Source organism: Danaus plexippus, chromosome 23 (assembly GCF_018135715.1).
Source record: "Danaus plexippus chromosome 23, MEX_DaPlex, whole genome shotgun sequence".
NCBI lineage: Eukaryota > Metazoa > Arthropoda > Insecta > Lepidoptera > Nymphalidae > Danaus > Danaus plexippus.
The window spans coordinates 1,547,323-1,572,389 of NC_083551.1; the positions used below are offsets into that span (position 1 = coordinate 1,547,323).

At 30.6% G+C, this 25,067-nt stretch overlaps 2 protein-coding genes across 2 annotated transcripts; one reads left to right on the forward strand and one right to left on the reverse strand.

The window, feature by feature from the left end:
* Positions 1 to 1,448: 1,448 nt before the first annotated feature.
* On the forward strand, positions 1,449 to 16,577 carry LOC116774797 (facilitated trehalose transporter Tret1-like). The gene is made up of 7 exons (XM_032667557.2): positions 1,449 to 1,607; positions 10,818 to 10,924; positions 12,600 to 12,803; positions 13,924 to 14,121; positions 14,425 to 14,620; positions 14,973 to 15,099; positions 15,388 to 16,577. The coding sequence occupies exons 2-7, from the start codon at positions 10,837 to 10,839 to the stop codon at positions 16,075 to 16,077; spliced, it is 1,503 nt and encodes a 500-aa protein (XP_032523448.2). The 5' UTR covers positions 1,449 to 1,607; positions 10,818 to 10,836; the 3' UTR covers positions 16,078 to 16,577.
* Positions 16,578 to 18,961: 2,384 nt separating this feature from the next.
* Positions 18,962 to 19,534, reverse strand: LOC116774805 (uncharacterized). Its single transcript, XM_032667569.2, has one exon. The coding sequence runs from the start codon at positions 19,399 to 19,401 to the stop codon at positions 19,042 to 19,044; it is 360 nt and encodes a 119-aa protein (XP_032523460.1). The 5' UTR covers positions 19,402 to 19,534; the 3' UTR covers positions 18,962 to 19,041.
* Positions 19,535 to 25,067: the final 5,533 nt, after the last annotated feature.

The window sequence follows — 25,067 nt, forward strand, 5'->3', positions numbered from 1 at the left end:
TCAAAAAAGGCTGTGCAAAAAAGTTCAACTGACAATATGATTAGGACCTGGAGTCGTTGTGGTCTGGAGGTTAAAAGGCCCGTCTCTCATACGTGAGGTTGCGGGTTCGAAACCTGGCAAGTAACAATGTGATCCTCTCCGAGTCATATGTATTTTCTAAGAGTATTTAGACACCACTGAAAGACGGTGAAGGAAAACATCTTGTAGAAACCTGGTCTTATAATTTCAAATTATAAGATTGAAATCGCCAACCCGTCTTGAGCAAACGTGGTGATTAATGCTCTAACCTTCTCCATGTGAGAAGAGGCCTTTGCTCAGCAGTGGGCTCCGATAGGCTGATGATGATGATGATGATGATGATTAGGACAAGTTTAAAGTTTTTCATATAAACTCTTCTTATATTGTAGTATTAACGTAGTTTGTTGAACAAGAAACGAGAAACGGTTCGTATGTAGGTAGTGTAACGACGTAAACATAGTTAAATATTGTCTATAGAGAACAGTGCAAGTTCTCTGTGAGGCTGTAGTCAAAGAATTTGTAGCGTTTATTGTTGTAGTTATGTGTTAGTTCATGTTAGTTTCAATGTTTTTTCGTTGATCAAATTTCGAGACATCTAATAAAATGTTGTCATACTAGAAAATTATTACATCTTAATTAATTTTGGATCATGAGAAAGAAATATTAATAATAAGAATTCAATGGCCAGGCTATAATATATAGACAAAATTTTAAATATTCATAATTCATATGAATTTAAACATATAAATATCTTTTTTTTAATCAAAACAAAAATAAATATATAAAGATAGACAACTATTTTAATATTATTACAAACGTATTTCTTGAGACGTAACAAAACAAACGAATGTGACGTCACAGATTATGACATTTCCTATTTTCGTTCTAAACACGCGTTATCTAACTAAAGTGATTTTTCGTAATTATATAATATATACTGGCAAACGCTCGCTTCAGCGTAATCACAGTTTCAGCTGATAACACCTAAATATTGGCTAATGTATATCTAAAAATAAAACAAACGTTAGAGAAACACACGTTTTTTTATTCTTTTACCAAGTAGTTTTTATATGACCTGAAAATGCATAAAGAATACACATTTATTCAGTGTTCAAATCAAATTGTTTACATCTGTCCCGCTTATTATAAGAAAAAATTGTTGGCAGGAATATTTCACGGTCAAGTGTATTTTAAAAATAAAATAAATACTTTTGTAAGACTGTTGCAACTCGTATGTTATGCAGTAGATCGATCATAATCGTTTTAAAATTTACATCAAAAATTGCATACATACTCTTTCAATAATTATAGGCTGTAACTTTTGAACCTTGCTCGTTATTGGCGATAATGAATTTCTTCGATTGTAAAAAATAAATATGGAGGTAATTTTAAACAGAGGACGTTGGCGAGCTCTCGACAATACGCCGGCGATATATTTGGTTAGTGTTCCAAAATCCGGCGTGTAAGCTGTGCGCTCGTTCAATCCATGCGCTAGCGGCTAGCCAATGTGCGTTACGTAATTTAAAAAAAATATATATATAAATTAAATGTGCATTTATTATTATTAGTTATCCGTTTTCTTGGTACTGGTGAGTATTGTATATTTTTAATTAAATATAATTTTTTATATATTAAAACATACTTATAGAATTATAAAAAAAAAAAATAAGATTAATTTAACTTCATGTTATTATTATATTGCTCTTTAACATATATTTTTTCTTTGTGAATAATACGTTTTTCTATTCATTATTAGTTGAACAGCGTTCTACCCGCATTTTAACATATTTCGCTTACAATACCCTGACTTTTGATGAATTATTTAAATCAAAACTATTTATTACTATTTGATTTAAATTCAAACAATGAATTTTAATTGAATATTATATATTTAGGTCAAGTTAATTTGTTATATAGATAAATTATGTTGTTTTTTTTTTAATTTACGAACAGTAAGGACAAAGTCGAAAGGTCTTTTTTTATTTCATGCAAATGTTGAGAGGACTGTAAAAACACTTATAAATTGTGTTTATTTTATAAAGCAATTTTTTTTATATTATTTTATAACTGTTGAAAATACTGTAGAACTTTACAGTAAATAATTTTATAAAAATAGTATTTATTCAAATAGAAATTACAGGTACTTCTGTATTGCCAGTATATATAAATTAGTACCCTTTTAAATGTTAGTATTGATATTTCTTTCTATAACCAATTAAATACTTTTTTTATAATGTCTATTGAAGATGTCGCTTTTAACCATCATTATGACAGTGTTCGGTAGTCTTTATGATATGATTATGATACTGTTATAATATTACCATGATATATAGTTAAGATTATTAAATGTCAATCTTGTTTTCTACTGTTTAAAAAAAAAAAAAAATAATGTAAGACACTAGCATGCATTGACTTTTAAAAATTAATTTTTTTTTTTTTTTTATAATTGATTAGATTTAATCTTAATTATTTTATGTAAATGATAAATCTATTTAAGCGATAAATTAAATAATAAGATAAAAAACCTTTTAATCTTTGTTTGGGTTTGAAAAATAAATTAATTCGTATGTAGCTATATGCATTGAAACAAAATCGTTATATTTTTACAGATTCCATACGAATGTAATAGTCCAGAAGTATTTATATACATAAAATTTAAAGTCTGTTTGTGACGTAAAAAAAAAATCATTCGTTCATTCAAATATGTAGTATACGTATATACAAAAATATGAACCCCTTAAATTTTCTTCCTTATATATATATAATCCGGAACATATATATATATATATATGTTCCGGATTAACTCTTAGATTTTGACTCGACTACAGTTAGAATCTCACTTAAGACAACGGAGGTCAAGTTGAACTAGAAATTTTTTAAAACAAACGAAGGCGTGGGCGGAGAATAGTCCTTCACAAATGTATGTAGAGTTACCTGCGTCGATAGATGTTAATTGTGCCACCAATGATGACAGAGGTCAATTCAAGGTCGAACCGACGTCACCGTAAGAAATATTGAGATAAAAAAACCATACAAAATAAATTAATTTCTAAGAAAACATTCCTGTCTCGATATAAACTAGGTATGAGCATATTTTATCACAATTTTTAATACATTTAATAAAATTGTAGATTGTCTCTGACTTAAATATACTAGTATTTCCCTGTGGCGTTGTCCGAGTGGACGTCTGTAGAAAGCTCCGAGAAAAAAATATAAATTATGTTAAAACAAGATATGGTAACAAATCATCAGCGACATCTATTGTCTGAATCAATTTACTTAATTCATAACTCCACTATTATGCTTTGATCCTGCGGTAACTACACAGAATTTCGGGATAAATTACGTCCTTTTCTTATGTCTACGCTATATTACTGTAAAGTATCATCAAAATTCGTTTAGTAGTTTATGTGTGAAAGAACTTTATATATATATATATAATTGTATGGACGTAAATAATGACAAACTGTAACATTTATTTAAATATTAGCTTACATTCAATTTCGTGTAACCATATGTAAAATATGATATCTATTCGTGATAGTTGATCGTGACCGGTCACCTGGTTATGTACTTACCACAAATTATATTGGCAAAACCTAAAACAGACAGTTAATAGTTTTTCATTTAAAAACCTTTCCACACTACGAACAGTCAAACAGTATCGACATAGATGAATCAATGAAAGACCCAAAACTGTTCGTATTTAGTTTTACGATGGAAAACTTATGGTAAGTGTTGATTACGAAGTAAACAGTCAATATTCCCTCGACATACACGTAGTCTTTGTATTTAACCTACATGTGTTCTCGTTCCCCAGTGACTAATTGTCTCGTATTTCCTTTGCGACTTATAAGGTGCTATGATCAGAATGAATTATAAATAATATAACATAATGAGATCTAAGAATTTCGCGAGTTTTATTCATTTAAATGAAACTTATATATTTTCGGATATATAATATATAACCGCGTAGTATATCCGAAAATATATTAGTTTCATTTAAAATATTGAGAATAAATGTAATTTATAAAAGTATATATATGATAAAAATAGTTACCTAAGTGAAACAGATGTAAGATTTATTATATAATATTTGTTCGAACACTAAATAAAATCCTATATCTCTTCATATAGAACTGTGTGACAAAAAACCTATTTCCTTTAAAAAAACTCATAAGAGAAGTAACATGAAAAAGTTGTTTGTCGTAATGGAATAAGTGTTATTGAGCCTTTATTGACATACGAATCCCGATGCGGTTATATATTGAAACGTGATAGAACCGCATTTAATAACATTCCTAAGAAAAAAAAGATTAAAACTATTGAAACTCAGAGTTATAAAGATATGATAATTACGAATTTTATAAGAAAAAAATATTTTTATTACATTAATAATATTTTTGAAATCAAAATAGTAAATTAATTGCCATATAGCAACACCGCTTTACAATTAAAAAGGCGCCAATAACCAAAAAGATGGAAGTGTCAGCCGTTTTTAATGTGTCAAATTTTTAACAAAAAAAAAATTACTTAAATAAACATACACGTTACAGAAATGTTTAAGATTTTAAAGCATAGAATAAATTAAACAAAATGACTGTAGATATTAAATTTGTGAATAAGAATGTATTGGAATAATGCAGCACAGATCTTCACGTGTTAGGGTGAGATACAAAAACATACAAATGTATATTTATAGTTTAATGTTAATATATTTGGCAAAAGTTCAATAAATATTTACACCGACTATATAGAAACTAGTGTTAATAGATGCAAATGGTTAGATTAAAGATAGATATTTAAGATATTTTTAAGGTCATGACATTTATATTAACATTGTTTTGGTAATCTTTGTTTTGTTGCTACTACTTATCTTGTATTGCTATATTAAAAAATATATATATTTTATTTATAGATTTATTTAATTTTGTAAAGAAAGTCACGTTATTTAGATTTAAGGTAATCTTTTTGAAAAAGTAGGAATCAAATATAAAATAATTTATTGCTTTTTTAAATTTATTTGTAATCTATGTTCATATAACCTGTAGTTTCGTTTAATAATTAATAATTATATTATTATCTTTTATAATATAAGAAAAATATCTTTTTACGAAATGTATAGACAAGTCAGACATTTCGGAAAATTGTTATTTTCATACTTTTAACAGTTTATTCTGATTTTTTATTTTAGTTTAGTTTTGATGACGACAATAAAAAAAATGTATATGTGAATGACGGTAAACGAATTGTATATTAGAAAGTGTTTTCAAAGTTTATTTTGTTCCGCTGGACTCATTCATTCGCTTCATTAATAACTATCTGTGTGAAATCTCACGATGTTAAATATAAATAAATTTTTCAATGTCATTTTTAAATAAATAAACCAATATCTTAACTAATGTCACCGTTATCTTAGCGATTGTCACAAATTGTGTAAATCATTAGACTTTTTCCGTGAATTAATTCAAATAACTTTTTATTATGTGTAGGTATATTCAACATTAATAATTCCTTAAAATAAAACTTAATGAATGCTCTCGAAAGTCTTAGATCTCATTAATAATTGCTTATTTAAAATTTTTTTATGAAAAATTATTAAATATTTGCTCTAAATATACGAGTGCATATTAATTTAATAAATTTGCGTAGCTTAGTATCCTTAATCCTTACATCAAGTTTGTATCAGAAAACTAAATACGAAGTGTTTTCAGTTTTTGATTCATAAAACTAATTAAATTAAGTAAGTGAAATGTGTTCGATTGCTGAGACATGAAAATGTATCTTTACTATAAGTTTCCATCACGCTACGTATGAAAATTTCAAATTTTTCATTCATAAACCTATATTTATTGATATTATCACGTGCATAAGTTTCTAAATTAAAAACATAACCTCTATTATTTATTGTTGGTTAACATTTACATAACGATAGCGAATGTTGTTATCAAAGTATATTTATTTTTGGACACTGATTATGTATCTTTTTGTTTATGCTAGGGATTGATAGCAGTGTTGAAATTGGGCCCATATTGATTTCAAGGAGTGACAAAAAAAAAAAATTCTCTGACAAATAATCCCATAATAAAATCATCTAAATGTTCACAGATGAAATATATTCTTAGTGACTAGCATTTTCCAGGTCCTAATGTCCTTATATAAATCATTATTTCTATTAAAAAAAAAGAAACAATAAAAAGTATGCATATTATTTGTGAAATTGATATGTCAAATTTATAATTTAATCGATATTTTTTATTTATAATAAAACTTTGAAATAAATATTACATTACATACATATTTTAAAATGTAGAAGCAGTATTGTTTTTATGGCAACACGCTCGATTTATTACGTCAAATTGATCATATGTCAATTAGGGAGGGGAGGTCTGTCAATAATGATGTGCGTTTAATTGGTCACCTTGAACGATTAAGGTGAATTCGTAACGGAATGAATTACTTCCTCACTAACAGAGAATGTTTCATGTATCATAAGGACCTATTCTCAAATTGGACGAAATAGAGTTTTAAATTAAACGTCGTTTATTTACAATAGCGTGTGATATTTATTAATGCGTATAGTTTTACCGCGAACCTCTCGATAGAATGTTTTTATGAGACCTACATTTTATATATTTACAAAACAGTACGTTTTATATTCATAAATTCTAAATGATGTTCAGTTCATTAATAAATTCATATGCATTTTTATTGGATTTAAAAATAACAAGTCGCGGACAAGCTTTTCTTAGTGATCTTTAAATGAATGCCGTAAATCCCATTCTTTTTTCGTAGATTTACCAGTTTAGCTACGAAATTTTGATAAACCCTATAAAAACTTTTTTAAAATTTTTGTTCGATTATTAAATCAATTTACTTAAATTAAAAAAAAAATTATTACAGCTGCCAGTTTTAAATTAGAAATGTAACTAAGTACGAAGGGTTCCGTATATTGGGTTATTTTTATCAGTTGTATGAAATAAGTAAGTGTTATACAGTGAAGTAAGGTGTCGGTGTCAATTAATCAACATTATGTGAAAGGTTTTTTTATTTAGAGTTCTTAATTTTGTCAATGGATATCTATTTTAAGGTTGAATCACCAGACTTTTACAACTTAAGTACAAAGCTTAGTTTTTTCCTTATGAAGAAAAACACCAACTCTCTCATACTGTATATATATATATATACTTTACAAACTTATTTAGCATAAAATTAAAGAGTAAACATTAAATTAATAGAAAGGAATCTGTAATTTTTTTATAAAATAAAAGAAGTAAAAAAATTATAACAAAAAGACGCGTAAAAATTAAATACGCTTTTTTTAACATTGCAAGTGGAGTGTAACATAAATCCAGGTTTTAAAGGATTTATTAATACAGTAGCCAGTAATCATAATCTCGGTGATAAAGATTATGACCAAGTCGTAAATGGTATCGGAGATACTACTGGTGGATTAGATTAAGCCCAACACTTCACATGTAGGATTTACGATTGACAATTATAAAAAAAAAAATAACATTTACATAAAACCTTTTTTTTAAAATAACACTGGCTACTTATAGTGTTCTTTTTTTAAGTAGAGCTGAATATTTGAATTTTCGAACAGCCATGTGTGAATAGGAATTAAAAAATCGTTAACGAGAATTATATTTTTACCTATAGTCCTTTTGGCAGACAATTTTTTTGCAGAAAAAAAAAATATATTTTTACGTCTTCATACAAGTAGCAACAGTCAGAGCCAAGGTCAACCATCACTTGTCAATACATTATCACAGTTTTGATATTTAAGATTGTTATCACTGGTGCTTCATAATATTCTTGGCAAAATATATATACTGTATTAGCTTTGCCGGCGACTTCGTTAGGGTTTTTTTTTCATTTATATTAATAAAATAAAAATCCTAAACCAAAAACGCCCTAGCCTCATATATATATATATATATATCTGCTAGTGAAAGTCCCGTCAGAGATCGGTCCAGTCGTTACAGAGTTAAACCAGACCAATAGACAATATAACAAACATGCACTCTCATTTTATTTATTTATGACGATTATAATTATAGTTTAGAAATAAAAAAAAATTAACTGACAACATCTTTCATATTTCTTCCATTAGCAAGATTGTATCCAAATATGACAAAACGTACAAAAAAAAACAATACCTAATATTAAATTTTCAAATAAAACAAACAAGAAAACATATAAGCAATAAGCTTAGTACAAATTTTCATTACGAAACTACATACGAAGCGTTACCCGTTTGTCGTTCAATAACTAACGTCATACTATAACGTAAAATATCGTGTGACGATTCAAACTCGTCTTAAAGTTACTGGTTTCTACGCAACAAAACAATATCATTGTCGGCATGAGAAAAAAACGTCATTTTAAGGTATATATTAAGGCTATATAACGTCGAGAGAAGCAACAGTAAATAGTTAGTAATAGTTTAAAGAGCAGTCAAAAAATATTAAAAATATATATATATTTATTTGGCCAAACCTTCTCTGATATTTTCAAGGATGTTGTAATAAACTAACGTATCGATCATGTTATAATAAAATCTATTGAACCCAATTTAATTCTAACGTCACGTTAAATTTTAAATTGAATGACTCGGTTACTGATTATTCGTTCGTCACCAACATTACGTCTCATTAAGGATTTGACTTGTCACTACGTACGATCAACTAAATAACTATGATATTAAACATAATTTTAATACTAAATATCGTTGTTTCGAATTTTTGATTTTGACTTTGATGTTGTTAAAAAATAATCTTACTTGACATAACTTGTCGTGGTGGCCTGTAAATTAAAGGCCCGACTCTCACACGTGAAGGCGCGGGTTCGAAACCTGGCGAGTACCAATGTGATCTTTTGATATGTACTTTATAAGAGTATTTAGACACCACTGACAGATGATGAAGGAAAACATCGCGAGGAAACCTGGACTTATAGTTTCAAATTATAAGATTGAAATCGCCAACCCGTCTTGAGCAAGCGTGGTGATTAATGCTCTAACCGTCTCCATGTGAGAAGAGGCCTTTGCTCAGCAGTGGGCTCCGATGTGCTGATGATGATGATGATGAAGATGATGATGATGATAACTTGTACCTGTTTCATGGAGCGATCGTAATTATTAGGTTACTTTTCATTGACACTGACATTGATATTTAGTACGTTGTTTAATTTCAACTCTGACAGTCCACATCTCATAATGGAAATAGATTATTATTGATTGACAATAAATCTCAAAAAATTCATGATATATTTTCATAGGTACATTTTCAAAATATATGTATTCTTTGAAAATAATTAGCGCCATTAGCACGTGACCTTGCGCAATGATAAAGTTGAGATTACAATACCGTGATATTTTATCGAAGAAAAAAATATTTTTTTAATAAAATTTTCCTTTATTTTCATTATAATGGTTACGTTATGTATTTAATATAAAACATTCTACGGCTTCAATATTCATTGTTGCTTTTTCGTGGAATCACTCAATTCAGCCAGATATGTGACCTTAGCCTATATTATATGTATATATATTGTAACTTATTCAGAGTTTTTTAGATCAATCGTATTTCAGTAAAGAAGAAAAAGACGAGAATTATAAATGAACTTAGATCTTATTATATTATCTGTAGTTCGGTAAACTGCGTCTCATTTAAAATCTGTATTAAGATTTTTTTATGTTTTTATTTCTTTAATGTCGAAACACTAAGCCTACTATGATGTGTATCTGGCTTTATTTTATTACAGCTAGTGTTGGATTAGCGATTACACACTTTGTATGCTGGTGTCCACAGAGATTATATTGCTTAATGAGAATAATAGATGTTTGTATAGATTTCTATTTGTATAAAACAATCAATAATACGTAATTAATACAAATCCTGAACCCACTTATATGTGAAAACTTTTTAATTAGTATCCTTACCACGTGTTGGCATCGTCACACTACACACAAACCGTTTCCCGTTCCTCGTATAATTCCTAATTTAATTTTCAACTATAATGTACGAAAATTGAATGAAAAACGTTAGCGATCCGTGTGTAGTGTGACGCGAACTTGCATTAAGCATACAGCACTTTGGACGGAATTTCAGGGAACTACTCTATGAGAGACTGAATGTAATTTTTAAAGGTAGTAATCTTAGTAGAGCGCTGAAATGTGTTGGCATAAGACACAGGATGTCTTACAATATAATGACAATCTTTGGAACTCGTACCATAAGACCATATTCCGATTTAGTATCTGTCTTAAGTATAAGATAGTTTTTTTTTTATTACCGCACAACAGTACAACTGTTAGGGCACCGTTAAATGATTATATTATCTGTTTTTTGGGAGATAACATCGAATGTTTATCTCATGATTTGTGAGACAGATAACAGAAATCGAGTATTATTCGACTAGGAACAGATTTGATTTTGATATAAAAAATAGGATTTATGTCTTGATTTTAAAATTACAAATATTTTGTTTGTTCGTTTGATGATATTAATTTGAACCGCATATTGGAATATGATGTTGCACGTTCGTCTGATATGACAAAAAAAAAAATATAACAACTATTTATTCCTTTGACGTTATTTAGGTAGCGACAGCTTAAAGAGGTTGAATAATATTTCAGAACTTCCCTGTTCGGATGAAGTGAAAAATATTTTCACTATATATTATTTAATTTATTTCGTTCAAAAGTTTCTTCTATATGAGAGTTTAATCCATGACTGTTACTAAAATTGTCACTTGTAAAACTGTCACTTGTATAGCCGGTATTTTTGTTTCAGGATGTCATAACAGCTAAGGATGGATAAGCCGACGATGCACATGCTCTCCGTCCAGGAGAAGGGCGGAGAAACTCGAAAACTAAACCAGTACATAGCCGCAGTAGCAGGTATGATGATGAAATAACGAAGGTAGCTCTCAAACAGACAAATTATCAAATTTGACCTTTAATCCCTTTACCTTGCAAGAATACGAAACGAAAATCCTTTGGCTATTCAGATAATGAGAAAATAAAGCAAATTTTTTTTAAATATAAACATATCTTCTAAATTACTTTTGTATATTATTTGTAAATAGTTTTTAATCATGCAACTAGAGTTGGGGAACGAATTGCTATCTGAAATATAATAATGAGAAAGTTTTCTTAATATTTTAATTGAATTTATTTGAATATGAATTTTATTATTTTATCCGAAACAACTGGACTTGTGTGTGTTATATATTACAATAACACCAAACTTAATCTAAACACAAAAAAACACACACACACACACACCACACACACACACACACACACAACAACATAACAGCAAGCCAATGCAATACGAATTACGTTAGTAGGCACGCATTCGTTACTATCTAGTAAAATTTGAATAGGTTTTATTTTTGGATTCCGTATTGCATTTCGATGATCCTATCTCCGAATAAATAAAAATGATCGATGTGAAATTATAATAAAATACTCCTATATTACTGAAAACTAAATGATTTCCCGAAACCTAACACATCTATTGACCTTCGTTTCTGCTAATTTTAATGATTCTATGTGAACGGATGCCTTGCTGCGAGTTTTCATTCTTTTGAGTGTATCAAAATATGCGAAATACACCAAATAGATTTTTTTAAAACAACAATAAGCTCTAAACATAACTTTAGCATCCGGAAAGACACTAAAACCTTTAATGTTATTTTTGCTTTTATAGTATGGAACCCGAAAAACGTTATATGATTATTGTGAGAGTATTAAAATTTTGCACTATTGACCTAGTGTATTAATCAGTTCAAATCGCACGAAACGAACGGATATAAATTGAATTTGGCTCGCTTACTGCATTTAAATAGACCGGGAGCAATAAACTGTCTCGAAACAGATCATAAATTAATTGTCAGTTTAGCTCAGGTTTGTACTCTATCTGTAAACAGAAATACACTATCAACTCTACACTACAAGAGGCAGTTAATAGGACTTTTTAACTATTACGCAATTACCGCATAAAAAAAAGGTTCCGATTTTGTTTCTCTCCGATGTTATATGTATATATGTCTCATTGATTAATTTGATTGTTCAATTAGTATTGTACAATTAACTATATGACAAAAATTCATAAACACGTCACCCGCCAAAATATTACATCGTTTGGCAACTGTGATACTAACAAAATTTTAATGTTCCTCGATCTTTGCTCTTAGGTTATTAAAGATTTATTACCTGTTTCCTAGGTTACGTTGATCTACAATTGTATCTATGTGACAGATTATGATAACGTCACAATGAAAAGGTTGTTTAAATTTTGGATTATAATTAAATAATTTACTCTGTGACATATCGAAACGTACTGACAAGGATGGTAGTATTATAACTGATATATACGAGTATGTATAGGGTTGTGTTATCTTTCGTTTCTTGTTCGGAAATACAGAAGTCCAAGATATAAAACGACTGGCTGACTGACTGACTGACTGACTGACTGACTGACTAGCATTCTCGCTAGACCATGTCCTCTCCTTGTTATGTTTTGCATTCTATATTAATCGAATGATATATTTATCGATATTTTTTTCAGCTTCTATCGGCGCAGTGGCCGCTGGTACGATCTTGGCGTGGTCATCACCAGCCCTCCCACAGCTCCAACCGCCGAAGAATACTACCACGAATTTAACAGAGATCGACATATTCTTTCTCAATGAAACATCGAAAGCCAATGTCTCTGACGTATTGATCAACGCTTTGGGCCAACCAGCCGATTTTTTGTTGAACACCAAAGATAGTAAGTACATATAAAAATTTATAAAATGTAATCCTCACACACATACAGACTTTTGAATATTTTATTTAGAAGTGTTAACAATTTTTTTTCTATAAACACAACACTATTGACACGTCTATTCATAACTGTTTCTTTGTTGAATCCAAATAAATTTCTCCATCACCAGTTACGACGTAATAGTCGCAAGCTTCTCATTTTCTCTTCTTCGGACAGGTCATAACACTCTAATTGTTTCTTAAATCTGAATCATTCGGTATATACGGTACATATTCTATTTTCATAGTATTTCTTTATATAACTTGTTTATGTGATGTTGAACGTCCGACCATTGCCGCATATAAATTCAAGCCACACCTACATTTCCCTGACGTAGACGTAACCTCTGCCAGAATGTCGTCACTGAAGGTTGACAGGGATCACATGATAAGAAAAATATTGTATTTTCGACCGTAAATCTCTGCACGCCGTGTTGTAGGCGGTACTAAATATAAAAGTTCGTTAAGTTGAAATATAATAATTTTGTTCAGCGGTATAAAATTTCAAGTCCTAAGCGTATAAGTACTTACAAAATAGTTTAGTTTGTGTCCATTAACGCCTGAATGTTACTTGTTAGCAGTGTGTAACTCTCGAATCCGCTACATATTTCGACAATTTATCGTAAGGATAATAAAAAAAATTGTTTTTCATATTGACTCACAAGGCCAACAAATACGCCGATAAAACGTCACTAGTTTAATGGATGGACTTCCGACATCGCAATAAATAAAATCTAAAACCAAATAATAAAATGGCGGATAAAGCCAACCACAATAAAAACGATTTCTATTTAGCGATAGAATAATGAGATTTATATACTTAAGATTAATTAAATATTGACTGTCCAGTGCTATGCACACTTAGTAGGTTTTAATGCTGTTTGAACAACTGTGTCTTGTTTAAAAGTCTTATACCCATGTTGCGATGAAAAAGATTGTGAGCACACTAAAAGTCGTGTAAAACTATCAATCAATATCGGAACTATAAGTTGTAAAGATCTTTTTATGTACCGAAGACCCAAGAATAGTATTAATAGCCTTTTGCTCCTTTTGTCTACTTATTCACACTAATTATTCCTAACCAGGTTCATTAGTGTCGTCTATCCTTGCAATTGGGGCAGCGATCAGCGCTTTACCCGTCGGTTTTTCTGCCGAGCGCTTCGGAAGACGACCCACGATTCTGATGCTGTCTCTGCCGTTTCTGATCAACTGGTTGCTCACAATATTCGCTAATGGATCGGGGATGCTTATTGCTGCTAGATTTTTTGCTGGTTTGGGAACAGGTACGTATATCTAGTTTGTAAAAATGTTCATGACTTTGGTTTCTTCCGATAGTGGTGTCTTATAAGAACTTATCGGTGTCCTTAACGTTGAGTCAAACTTAATATTTATGTTTAAAATTTTCTCGAAAATCATTAAATTTTTCATGATTAAGTTGAAAGTTAACACTTACTCAGTACAAATTATTTTTTTTAATAAAACTTAAATATACGTTGCAAATTTGTACCACCAGTTATCATCCGAGGAATATTATGGAATGATAATATAATATTGATCGATACAATAATAAATAATCTGTTCCGCAGGTGGTATATGCGTGTGCGCGCCCATGTACATAGGGGAGGTAGCGGAGACGTCTATCCGCGGCTCGCTTGGCTCTTTTTTCCAGCTCTTCCTGACTGTAGGAATCCTCTTCACCTTCGTGGTCGGCGGTTGGACCCATTGGAGGACGCTCTCCATTATATCTGCTGTGTTTCCTGTCTTACTGATCGCCGTTTTCTGGTTAGTTGTTCGCGATCTGTCGAGCTCAGATATTATTGATTTCTTTTTAGGGGCAGTGAATAAAGGTTAGATATTTTTCTTGCTCTCCTGAGAAAAACTAACTCGACGGACTAATAGATTGCAAAGAGATGTTTTAATTGTTACGTTTTTGGTTACTGAGGTGCTAAAATTTATATAGCAATAATAAAGTTTATTTCTTTTATGCTGCGGGTTATGTACATACGATTCAATGAATCCAATATGCCAAATCTATTTGCTAAATAGTTGTATACATACACAAACATTTGCCAAATTGAAAAACTCTGTTTTATGAGACCTGAAAACGTATTAATATTAATTATTACTCCTCCAGGTGGATGCCGGAGACGCCGCAGTACCTTCTAGGTAAAAACCGTCGTCGCGACGCCGAGAGGTCTCTCCGCTGGCTCAGAGGACCCCTGGCCGACCTCAGCGGAGAACTGGAAGAGATGCAGAAAGATGTGAGTAGAATTCTACGACGAACATAGATCAGTGAGGTGCTATATGATCACAGTAAAAGGCCATTGTAACCATAGAGAATAAACTTACTCGGTCACTATACCATCCAGAACTAAATGTTTGAACTAAAATAGGTAAATAAGGATAAAAAATATATATATAAAATATAGATAAGTGGATTGATATTTTATATGCTGTTACTAGTTATGCTCATAAAGACGAATTTTATTCTACTTTAATCAATCAAATTGTTAAAAAAATGTACTTTCATAATTACTTTCTTCGCCCAGGTCGACACAGCCTCCCGTCAAAGCGCCGGCATCCTCTCCATGGTGACGCAGCGAGCTCCTCTGATGGCGCTGATCTGTTCATTGGGCCTCATGTTCTTCCAGCAGTTCAGCGGAATCAACGCCGTCATCTTCTACACCAACAACATCTTCCAGTCCGCCGGCTCCAACATCCCGCCGGTCATAGCCACCATCATCGTCGGCGTGGTGCAGACCATAGCTACTTACATTTCGTCATTGCTTATAGAAAAAGCCGGCAGGAGGATCCTCTTGCTCCAGAGTTGTATCATTATGGGCATCTGTTTGATCGTGTTGGGCACATACTTCAAGTTGCAGGAGAGCGGCGCCAATGTTGGCACGTTTGGTTGGCTGCCATTGGTCTGCTTGGTCCTGTTCATCGTTTCCTTTTCATTGGGCTTCGGTCCGATACCCTGGATGATGATGTCCGAGCTGTTCGCTATCGAGTTCCGAGGAACAGCTACGGGTATAGCCGTTATAACCAACTGGTGTCTAGTCTTCATAGTGACGCTGTGCTTCCCGTTGCTGAAGGACATGATAGGTATTTACAGCTGCTTCTGGGTCTTCAGCGGCTTCATGATAGTTTGCGTGTTCTTCGTTTTCTTCCTGATACCAGAGACCAAAGGGAAGACCGTCTCTCAGATTCAAACCATACTTGGCGGGAAACGCGCGTAATCAATACTCACACAATAATACTTCTATGAGATTTTTTTTTAAACGATGTAGATATTTTATTTTATTATGTATTTTAAATAAAATAGATGTGTTCAGATATTTTAATGGTGACATATATAATTATTACGAAACTTTAAGTGTGTAGGTTTAGCGTAACGTCCGGATTGTGTCTAACAATCATTGTTACTAACATTGAACAAACTATACGTACTTATTTAGGTTTAAGCGTGAATTGAGAATGCCAAATATTTATTTTAGAATTAACATTTAATATCCGCGATGACAAATATTTGATGTAGAATTATTAAGTATATACATTTTTATTATACAATACTATTTAAAACCAAGTTTATATATATGGAATATTTAATTTATACACTGTCTGTCTGTCTGTTGATGTTTTTAGATGTATAATGTATTTTAATGTTTTCTCCAGCGACAATATTTTTTATTATTATGATTTGGAGAATGTTGGAATTAAATTTATTTAAACAAAATTATTACCGTATTTTTTATTCCTCGTGGTTTTTATCCTTATTTATTATTCGATCAGATGCTCGTATTATTCGTAACTTGAGATGTATTTTTACTTACACGTTATAAGCGTAATAAAGCGAGTGCTTTGATCTTTGAGGTTTAATTATATCATGAAAAATCTCCATATTGTATCTCTACCAGTTTCTTTACTAACCACCATTCCTGCGCCGGTCTCGGACCTGTTTCTACTCGATTCTTGCCAGCGTATAAACGATAGTTACGTAGCTTTAAGTAAATTCCTTTCTCGTTGCAATTTTAAATGCAATTTTAACTTAAGCCACTACTCTTCTCGGCCATACACAGTGCAACCTCTTTGAATATGTGAATATGGCGTTTGTAAATTTAGCTGTCATAAATTATTTACATTAAATTTGACAGTTCGCCATGAACCCAATAAAAAAAAAATGTACAATGGACGAAGCAAATAATATTATGTCATTTTGATTGAAGCCTATAGCTTAATTGCAGGCGTACATTAGCTGACTGAGACTGTGCAGATGAAGAAACGAAAAGATTTGGATAGACCTGTATAATGTTTTCACACAACTAACTTATTAAATAGTCCCGGCGCTGTAATGAGTTGATAGAAAATGTTAGACCAGTAACTATGCTCAAATTCTTTTACCTGAAACCCTGTACAATAGAAAATCACATGCTAAAACAATACAACCTTACCACTCACTACCGTTATAGCCTGTGCTATTTACATTTGAAGTTTTTTAATCTATACAAATAAATAAAATTGGACTGTCTGTTTGTAATATTGATTTAACTGTTTTTTACTACATGAATATTAATATGTATAAGGTACATACACCAAAATAATTTTTTTTATCATTTTTGTCCGCCTGTCTGTTTGTTCCCGCTAATCACTGAAATGGCTGGACCGATTTTTACGGGACTTTTATTGGCAGGTAGCTGATGTAATAAGGAGTAATTTAGGTTACTTTTCATCAAAATCTCGAATCCCCATCCCGAAATTATAACGTGCGAGTGGGAAGCACGGCGCATACGGAGCTTAAGTTTTTTCATTGTTTCTTATTGTTTTTCTACGCAGACGGAGTCGCGGGTAACAGCTAGTTTCTACATAAAAAAACAATCCTTGTGTTTATACTGAGTATAAATAAACATTGTTAGAGGAACTGAGTGTTATTCTGATCCTATCATTTGCTATATTGTTCGAGGTATAGTTTCAGTCTTGATTTTTAATACTCAGCGTTACTACCAGTTATCTCACAGAATGGCTGAAGCCAGTATTTAAAGTTTTCAAATACAAGTTGCTACTTAAATGTTGCCATTACAAAATTACAATGATTGAGTATCATAATAAATTATAGTCAGTCATAAAATGTAGTATATTGTAACTAGTATATGCGATATTGGTTAATATTAAATTTTATTAAATGTTTTATATCGTTTAAGATTTTGTACACTATTAGTTATTAATACAGTTTATACGTCACCCGTACAGGAGGAGAAGATCTTTCAATTAGACAGCTTAATTTTATATATAAATTAGACATTACAGTGGAAGCAATATTATATCATTAAGAAAATATATCATTATTTATGTTTCACGTTTTGCTATTATCTGTGTAACTGAACTTGTAAGTTAATGAAAATTTAACTATCACCACATTGAAATTTCATTAAAAAATTATTCATATAACTTGATAATTCCTGAAACGTTGATGTCTCGGTTTGTTAAAAAATAATTCATGATTTAATTTCTTCGTCAACAAACAAATTTTCAAGTAAAAACTTAATTGTTTAAAATTATATAAATTATATATATATATATATTAATTATAATGGCAATACAGACGTACAGATTATGTTTACATTAAAATCATGATGCTGGGCTGAATCTCGGATTACCGCACCCATAATAAAAATTCAAAAGGAACCAACCGGTATGTATTTACGAATTATATAGATTGGTAAAAAATTTAAATATTTTTCGTTACATAATTGACAAATGTATTTTTAAGCTGATCATTTTAATATCAACGACTAAACATTATTTTTTCCCCTAACCATTGTGTATTTTATCACTAGCAACATTATTCCCAAAAACTGTGCCCGTGTTGCTTGGGAATGATTTTAGTACAACTAAATATGAGTACTAGAACTATAAATACTTACCTAAGAGAGTAATAGGTATATAAATGTAGGGTTTTAAGAAGAAAGATTTTCAATTCTTTTCAATTATTAAGTATTTTATAAAAATGGTTTTCCCGTAGACTTCAGTTAAGTACCATACAAAAGTCGAAAGATGATTTGTTAAAACAATATTATAAATATGAAAGTTAAATTTAATCTATATACAACACATACCTGCTGGTGAGAGAGAGGTTTTAAAAATATTTACCAAACTAGCTGCAGTAAGATATTTCAGATAAAAACAAGTATTTTTTTTTAAACAATTTATTTAGCAACACCTAACATGGAAGGTGTAAGCGACGGACATTCCTTACAGATGGTTCTCTTTTCAATGCTATCAACTCTAGATGCCAGCTCCATAATTTGTTTCTCAATGGCTTTCACGTCGCTCCTAAAACCCGACACGGTAGCGTCCAACTCAGTAAGATATTGTATTTTGTTACAGAGCTCGTCATATTTCTGCGAGATGTAATCTCTTGCGTTTTTGGAATCGGTTACCTCCTTGTCGATTTTGTGCAGTATTTCAAATTTTAGTTCATCGAATTTCGACTCCAGAGAGGGTCCGTAGAGATTGACCCCTTTCAAGGACATTTCTTGGTCAGCATTTAATTTCGGAAACGCCATTTCATTTTATCTGATGCTTGCACACTCTAAATAGATTTAATTTTTCATATCGGCCGTGCATGTTTCAAAAATTTTAACGCAAAATATCAAAAAAGTGAAGGAAGAAAATTTTAACTGTCAATTTGCTATTTTTTTTTTTTATGAATCAGCCAGTTTTAAACAACTTTATTTATGTTCTCTTTCCTTTAAAGCTGTTGTAGTTTGCACTTATTACAAGATATATATATATATATATATATATATATATATATATATATATATATATATATATATGTATCAACATATCTTTTACTAATAATGCTTGCCAAAAAAAATATAAAGATAGCATTTTTTATTACTCATATCACTTGCACTTTCTTTATATTATTTTATAAAATATAAATAATATAAAAAATATGTTTTACATTATCCGTCAAACTATTTTTATTATATTTAACTTCGCTTATTGGGCATCCCTTTTTAATTTTATCCCATCGATAGCGATGTAAGGAAAAAATTCTATTAAATAACCGTTTTCATAATCTGAGTGTAGCGCTTCTGTTTTTCTTTTGGTATTCGAACAATTATAAGGATAGAGAAAGTGACGTATGACTATCCTTTTCGAAGTGATGTTAAATAAGGCAAGGGATGGACAAAATTTTTCGCGTTTCCTCCACACAGTGCGTTGACATTGGCAGAATATTCCAAGATTCCAGTGCGAATGAAGCCATACAATGAAGAGTAAAGGAACGAGTTATGTTATTTTTATTTGTATAATATATGAAAATTCTTATTATTTTAAATTAAGTTGATTGTTGGAATAAACAGATAACATTAATATAGATTATTAGAAAGCAGGAGATAAGATTAAAAGGGTAATTATGTTTGAAGGGGAAATTTAAGTTCCTGATTATCTAATATTTTAAATAATTTATTTTATCTTTACCCTTCATATTTTTTCACCATGCTCTTGAATTACGTGCTGGATTTGTGACATAACTTTTAAGAATATTTATTCCATAATATGATAATAACTTAATTATAATGTGTCTAAAAATATTATTGAAGGCTATTATTTTGTGTGTTATATGTACATATTATGTATAAATAATATTTTTATCAGAAAAATTGCTATGGATGATTAATTTAATAAAACATTTAAGATAAAACACTCAGAATAAATAATTTTATTAAGGAATTAAAGTGATTATCATGGTTTTTCTTTGGAAAATCCTTTACGATTATGTATAGAATATAATTCTGACTAAAAATTGGTTATTACATTTTTGTGAAAAAAAATATCTTTTACAAATACATCGATATAAATCGATTAAAAAGAATTTAATTATCTTATTACAACACATTAAGTCTATCAGTTCGTTTGACCGTCGACCATGATCGCAAAATTTTTATTTGATCAGAGACATTTCGTACCATTATTAAAGAATTTTAAAGACTAAGAACAGTGAAACCCTTATAAAAACTAAAATTTACGCTAATGTTACTCCTTAAAACTAAATTTTTCGATTTTTCTAAAAAAAACAATGGCGCAACACGAACAGTTTTATAAAAAAATATTGATACTACGCCATATTGTTATGTCAATGTAAACCAGTAAACAATGAACCTAGCACACATTTCGGCTGATCGAACTTGTAATATGAAAGATGTTGGTATTTATTTTGCTATGTAACATAATTCCATGTTATATATATATAGTGCTTACGTGTAGTTGTATTATTAAGTAACTACTATGACGTATCCTGAAGCACTACATTACTAGTCATTTACAACGATAATTAACAAAAGTAAACACTTCAAATGATAACTGTATTGGAAATTTTACAAGTTGATGCGAAAAAATATGTGTGTAACATGCAGCAAAGAAATGATAAGTACACTTAATTACAAGTTGTAGAGTATCAAAGATATATGTTGATAGATTATAAATTATCCGGTAAATTATGTTTTATAAATATAAAAACTCTTTCCTTATAAACTCTGTCGTTAATGTTCTAAGTATCACGTATTTGTTAATTAATGAATTAGTTCGATTTAAAGGAAATTTTTTATAATTTTCAAATATGAATAAAATCGCCAGACACATTATTGACATAGATGCGTTTTAAAAGTTAATAGCTTAGACTTTATTTCCCCTTTCTGAAATGGCCAGGCTTTCATTTTTAATCTACATATTTAAAAAAGGAACCTTCGAATTCGTTCATCAAATTGAATGTAAAAAAGTTATATTTAAATTATTATATGTCTCAATAAGTTATTGTTATCTGTGATGCTTAAGGTAAAAAAACATTGTATATCAAAATAATAAATATTTTGAGAAAAACATTATTTTTTTTGTAATAAACACTTAAAGATTCAGTTTTTTTCGACATTTAATATCTATTAAACCTTTGAATCGCTGAATAAAAGACTATTTTGTTTATGTTTTATATATACAAGTCGGAGTATATAACGAGAACAGAGAGACAAATCTTATATATATATATATATACATACATATATATATATATATATATATATATATATATATGTTTGCGCATTATAGTATTAACATGGGTTATTCAATGAGCAACGAGAAACGATTAGTATTTCGTTTAAGATGCAATAATTGTAAGGGTGTTTCTGAACTTAGTTTCCGCAATTCCGTGTAACATTGGCGCCGTTCGTGATACCCTCGAGTGGACGGTCGATAAGGTGTTTGCGGAATCAAATTAACTTACTTTATGATTCATTACGTTCAGCTACATATGATATGGAACAATATTTTATTTGGCAAATAACATAGATTTCGTATTATGAGATATTAATAGTAAATACATTTTATCAAGTAAATAATTGCATCATCATCATCATCGGCGCAAGAGTCTTTGCATCTCGTCGTGGTCATCACGTATCAGTGATCCGTATACATGATGACTTTCATGGGAAGATAGTTGCAGGCTGCAGTGGTTTACCCTTGCGTCTGCACCAGCACTTTTTGGGGTTATTTAGACCCCTAGGCTTGCTGTCGCCTCTTCCGGCCAGTCTCCCGGGTGTCTGGTGGTTGTCCCGCAACTGTTCGGGTTATGGAATTTAATTTTTCACATATTATTCATGTTTTTTTTAATGTTCTAAAAGTCGAATGAATGTGATGAGTTCTGGCTAAAAATAAAATAACTACAGCTCTTTTCGAGTACGCAGTCAACGATGGACCCTATATCTTATATTATTTAGTTGCCCTGGAATTTCCCCTCCTTCTTTCTGATATCCTTGACCATTAACTTCAAATCCTTACTCCCTTTACTATTATATATTCATTAACTAATCAGAATAACATCAAAGTATGGAATGTTTGTTTTCATCAACTAACCGCTTTTATACATCGTGTTCAATATTTTTGTTTTGGATACATCAACGTTTCAGTATTATCAAAATTCTAAGTACCTATCTAATCGTGACCTTATTTATTCAGGGACAAGTTTTTAGACAGTTCAGTATAATATTCATGTTTATATTCTCGTCTCAATTTAATATTCACAAGTGAAATTAGCGTAACATCAATTAGGTAACACAAATAACTCAAGAATAGAATAGAATAGAAAGCGTCACAGACGAGTAATTTTTATTTATCTTATATTTTTATCTCATAATGCTGAATCAAAGTATTTTTTTTTATCGGATTTATTGTTGTATTAGAAGATTTTATACAGATAATGAAGATAACAAATAGTTACCGTAACATAGTGTGTTGTTGAAGAATTTTAGTTAATTCAGTTTATTTGATTAGCTTATGTTTAACTTAATATAGAAGTATAAATTAAAGCGCACTTCCGCGTTTATAAGAGTAAGGTACTATTAAAATAGGATTATATACATATGCATATTAAATAACCATTTTAAAGTTTCTACAATTATCAGGACCTAATGTTGTTACATTATTTAAATGTCCATACAGGGTTTATGGAGTTAATATATCGAGAGTAACAAAAAAACATCTATATTAATTGAAAAAAATTATGAAAATTATAGGTTATCGTAATTAATCTCTAATGACATTAACATTACAATAATAATAATGTTTGTAGCATCTTCAAATCTAACTTAACTCTAGACGAAAAACAGCAATAATTGATGTATAGTAGGTGAGCCATCTACGCATTGTTTCTCACTCCGATCGAAAAAAAAGCTTACGGTGTAGAGTTATTGAAGTGACCTCACAATCGGTACCAACCCGATTTTTTAGGTTCCGTTTACCGGCCCCAAAAATTCAAATAGATGATAGAACCTAAATTTTGTTTTTTATGAAACCCACCCGATAACAGTTCTATCTAATATAAAAATCTCGACTAGCTCGGACATTCGGTTGCCGATCCCATCTCCTTGGATGAATAATTCGAGCCGCCCGCGCCGGTATAGGTTTCCGCTCGCCTCACTCAATAAATAAAACTAGAAAGCTTAACATAAATTTCTGCAACACAATATTTGTTTTCCGTAATGACGTTTGGTTGTTCAGTTCAGACGATAGTACAATTAAAATTAATATTAAAAATATATAATGGTAAAGAGTGATCGCTTTTTGCGTCTTAATCCGACACTATCAAAAACCCGAGGGTGCCGGATTATTGGAATCTTTGGATTACTTATTTAATGGAAAAAAATGATAAAGAATGAAATAAAGCATTTTATAGACATTACATATATTGTATTAAATTAACATACACATATTGTACATTATACAGTTTTAAAATATATTTTTTTTGCACAAATTACAGTCCTTGCTTATAGATCTCTTCACACGTGTCTCTAAGAAGAATAATATCTTTGGGACAAATGTTTTCTTCTGAATGAGATCCAGGTATTAAAATAGTTCGTCTTCACCTGTTCTAACTGCTACAGATGTCGTAGTTTATTGTTCCAATATATATAAATCCTTATTCTCCTTGTACTTTTGGACACACCCACTTTATCTGTCATAATATGCCCCATTACTTTGATCCCCTCTAACAATAATTTAAATACTCTTCAATCGCCTCGAATCCTATTTGGCATAAGTTGTGCAACCAAATGGCAGGAGCTATATTATCTTCAGATACGAATGTTAGTGGTGTTCCTGATACGCATTAATTTTATATGATAACTTGCTTCAGAAGTAGATTAAGTTGTGCTAAGGGACTTCCAAGAAAGAGCAAGAAAATACAGCATAATTCAAATCCTTGAAAGCTCCGTTATAACCCCCCTCAGGAATAATACGGACGAGAAATTTATTTTATATACGGACTTTACTTTTTGGATGACAATCTGATACGTCAGCTAAAGAAATGGATGTTCTTATATATGTAAAAAGTCGTGGTGGCCTGGAGGTTAAAGGCCCGCCTCTCATACGTAAGGGCGCGGGTTCGAAACCTGGTAAGTACCAATATGATGTTTTCCGAGTCATATGTACTTTCTAAGAATATTTAAACACGACTGACGGACGGTGAAGGAAACCTGGTCTTATAAGTTCAAATTATAAGATTGAAATCGCCAACCCGTCTTGAGTAAGCGTGGTGATTAGTGCTCTAACCTTCTCCATGTGAGAAGAGGCCTTTGCTAAGCAGTGGGCTCCAATTGGCTGATGATGATGATAATATGGATGTATACCAATGACCTGATTAATGTTCTTGTTCAGGTGGGTGAAATGGACTATT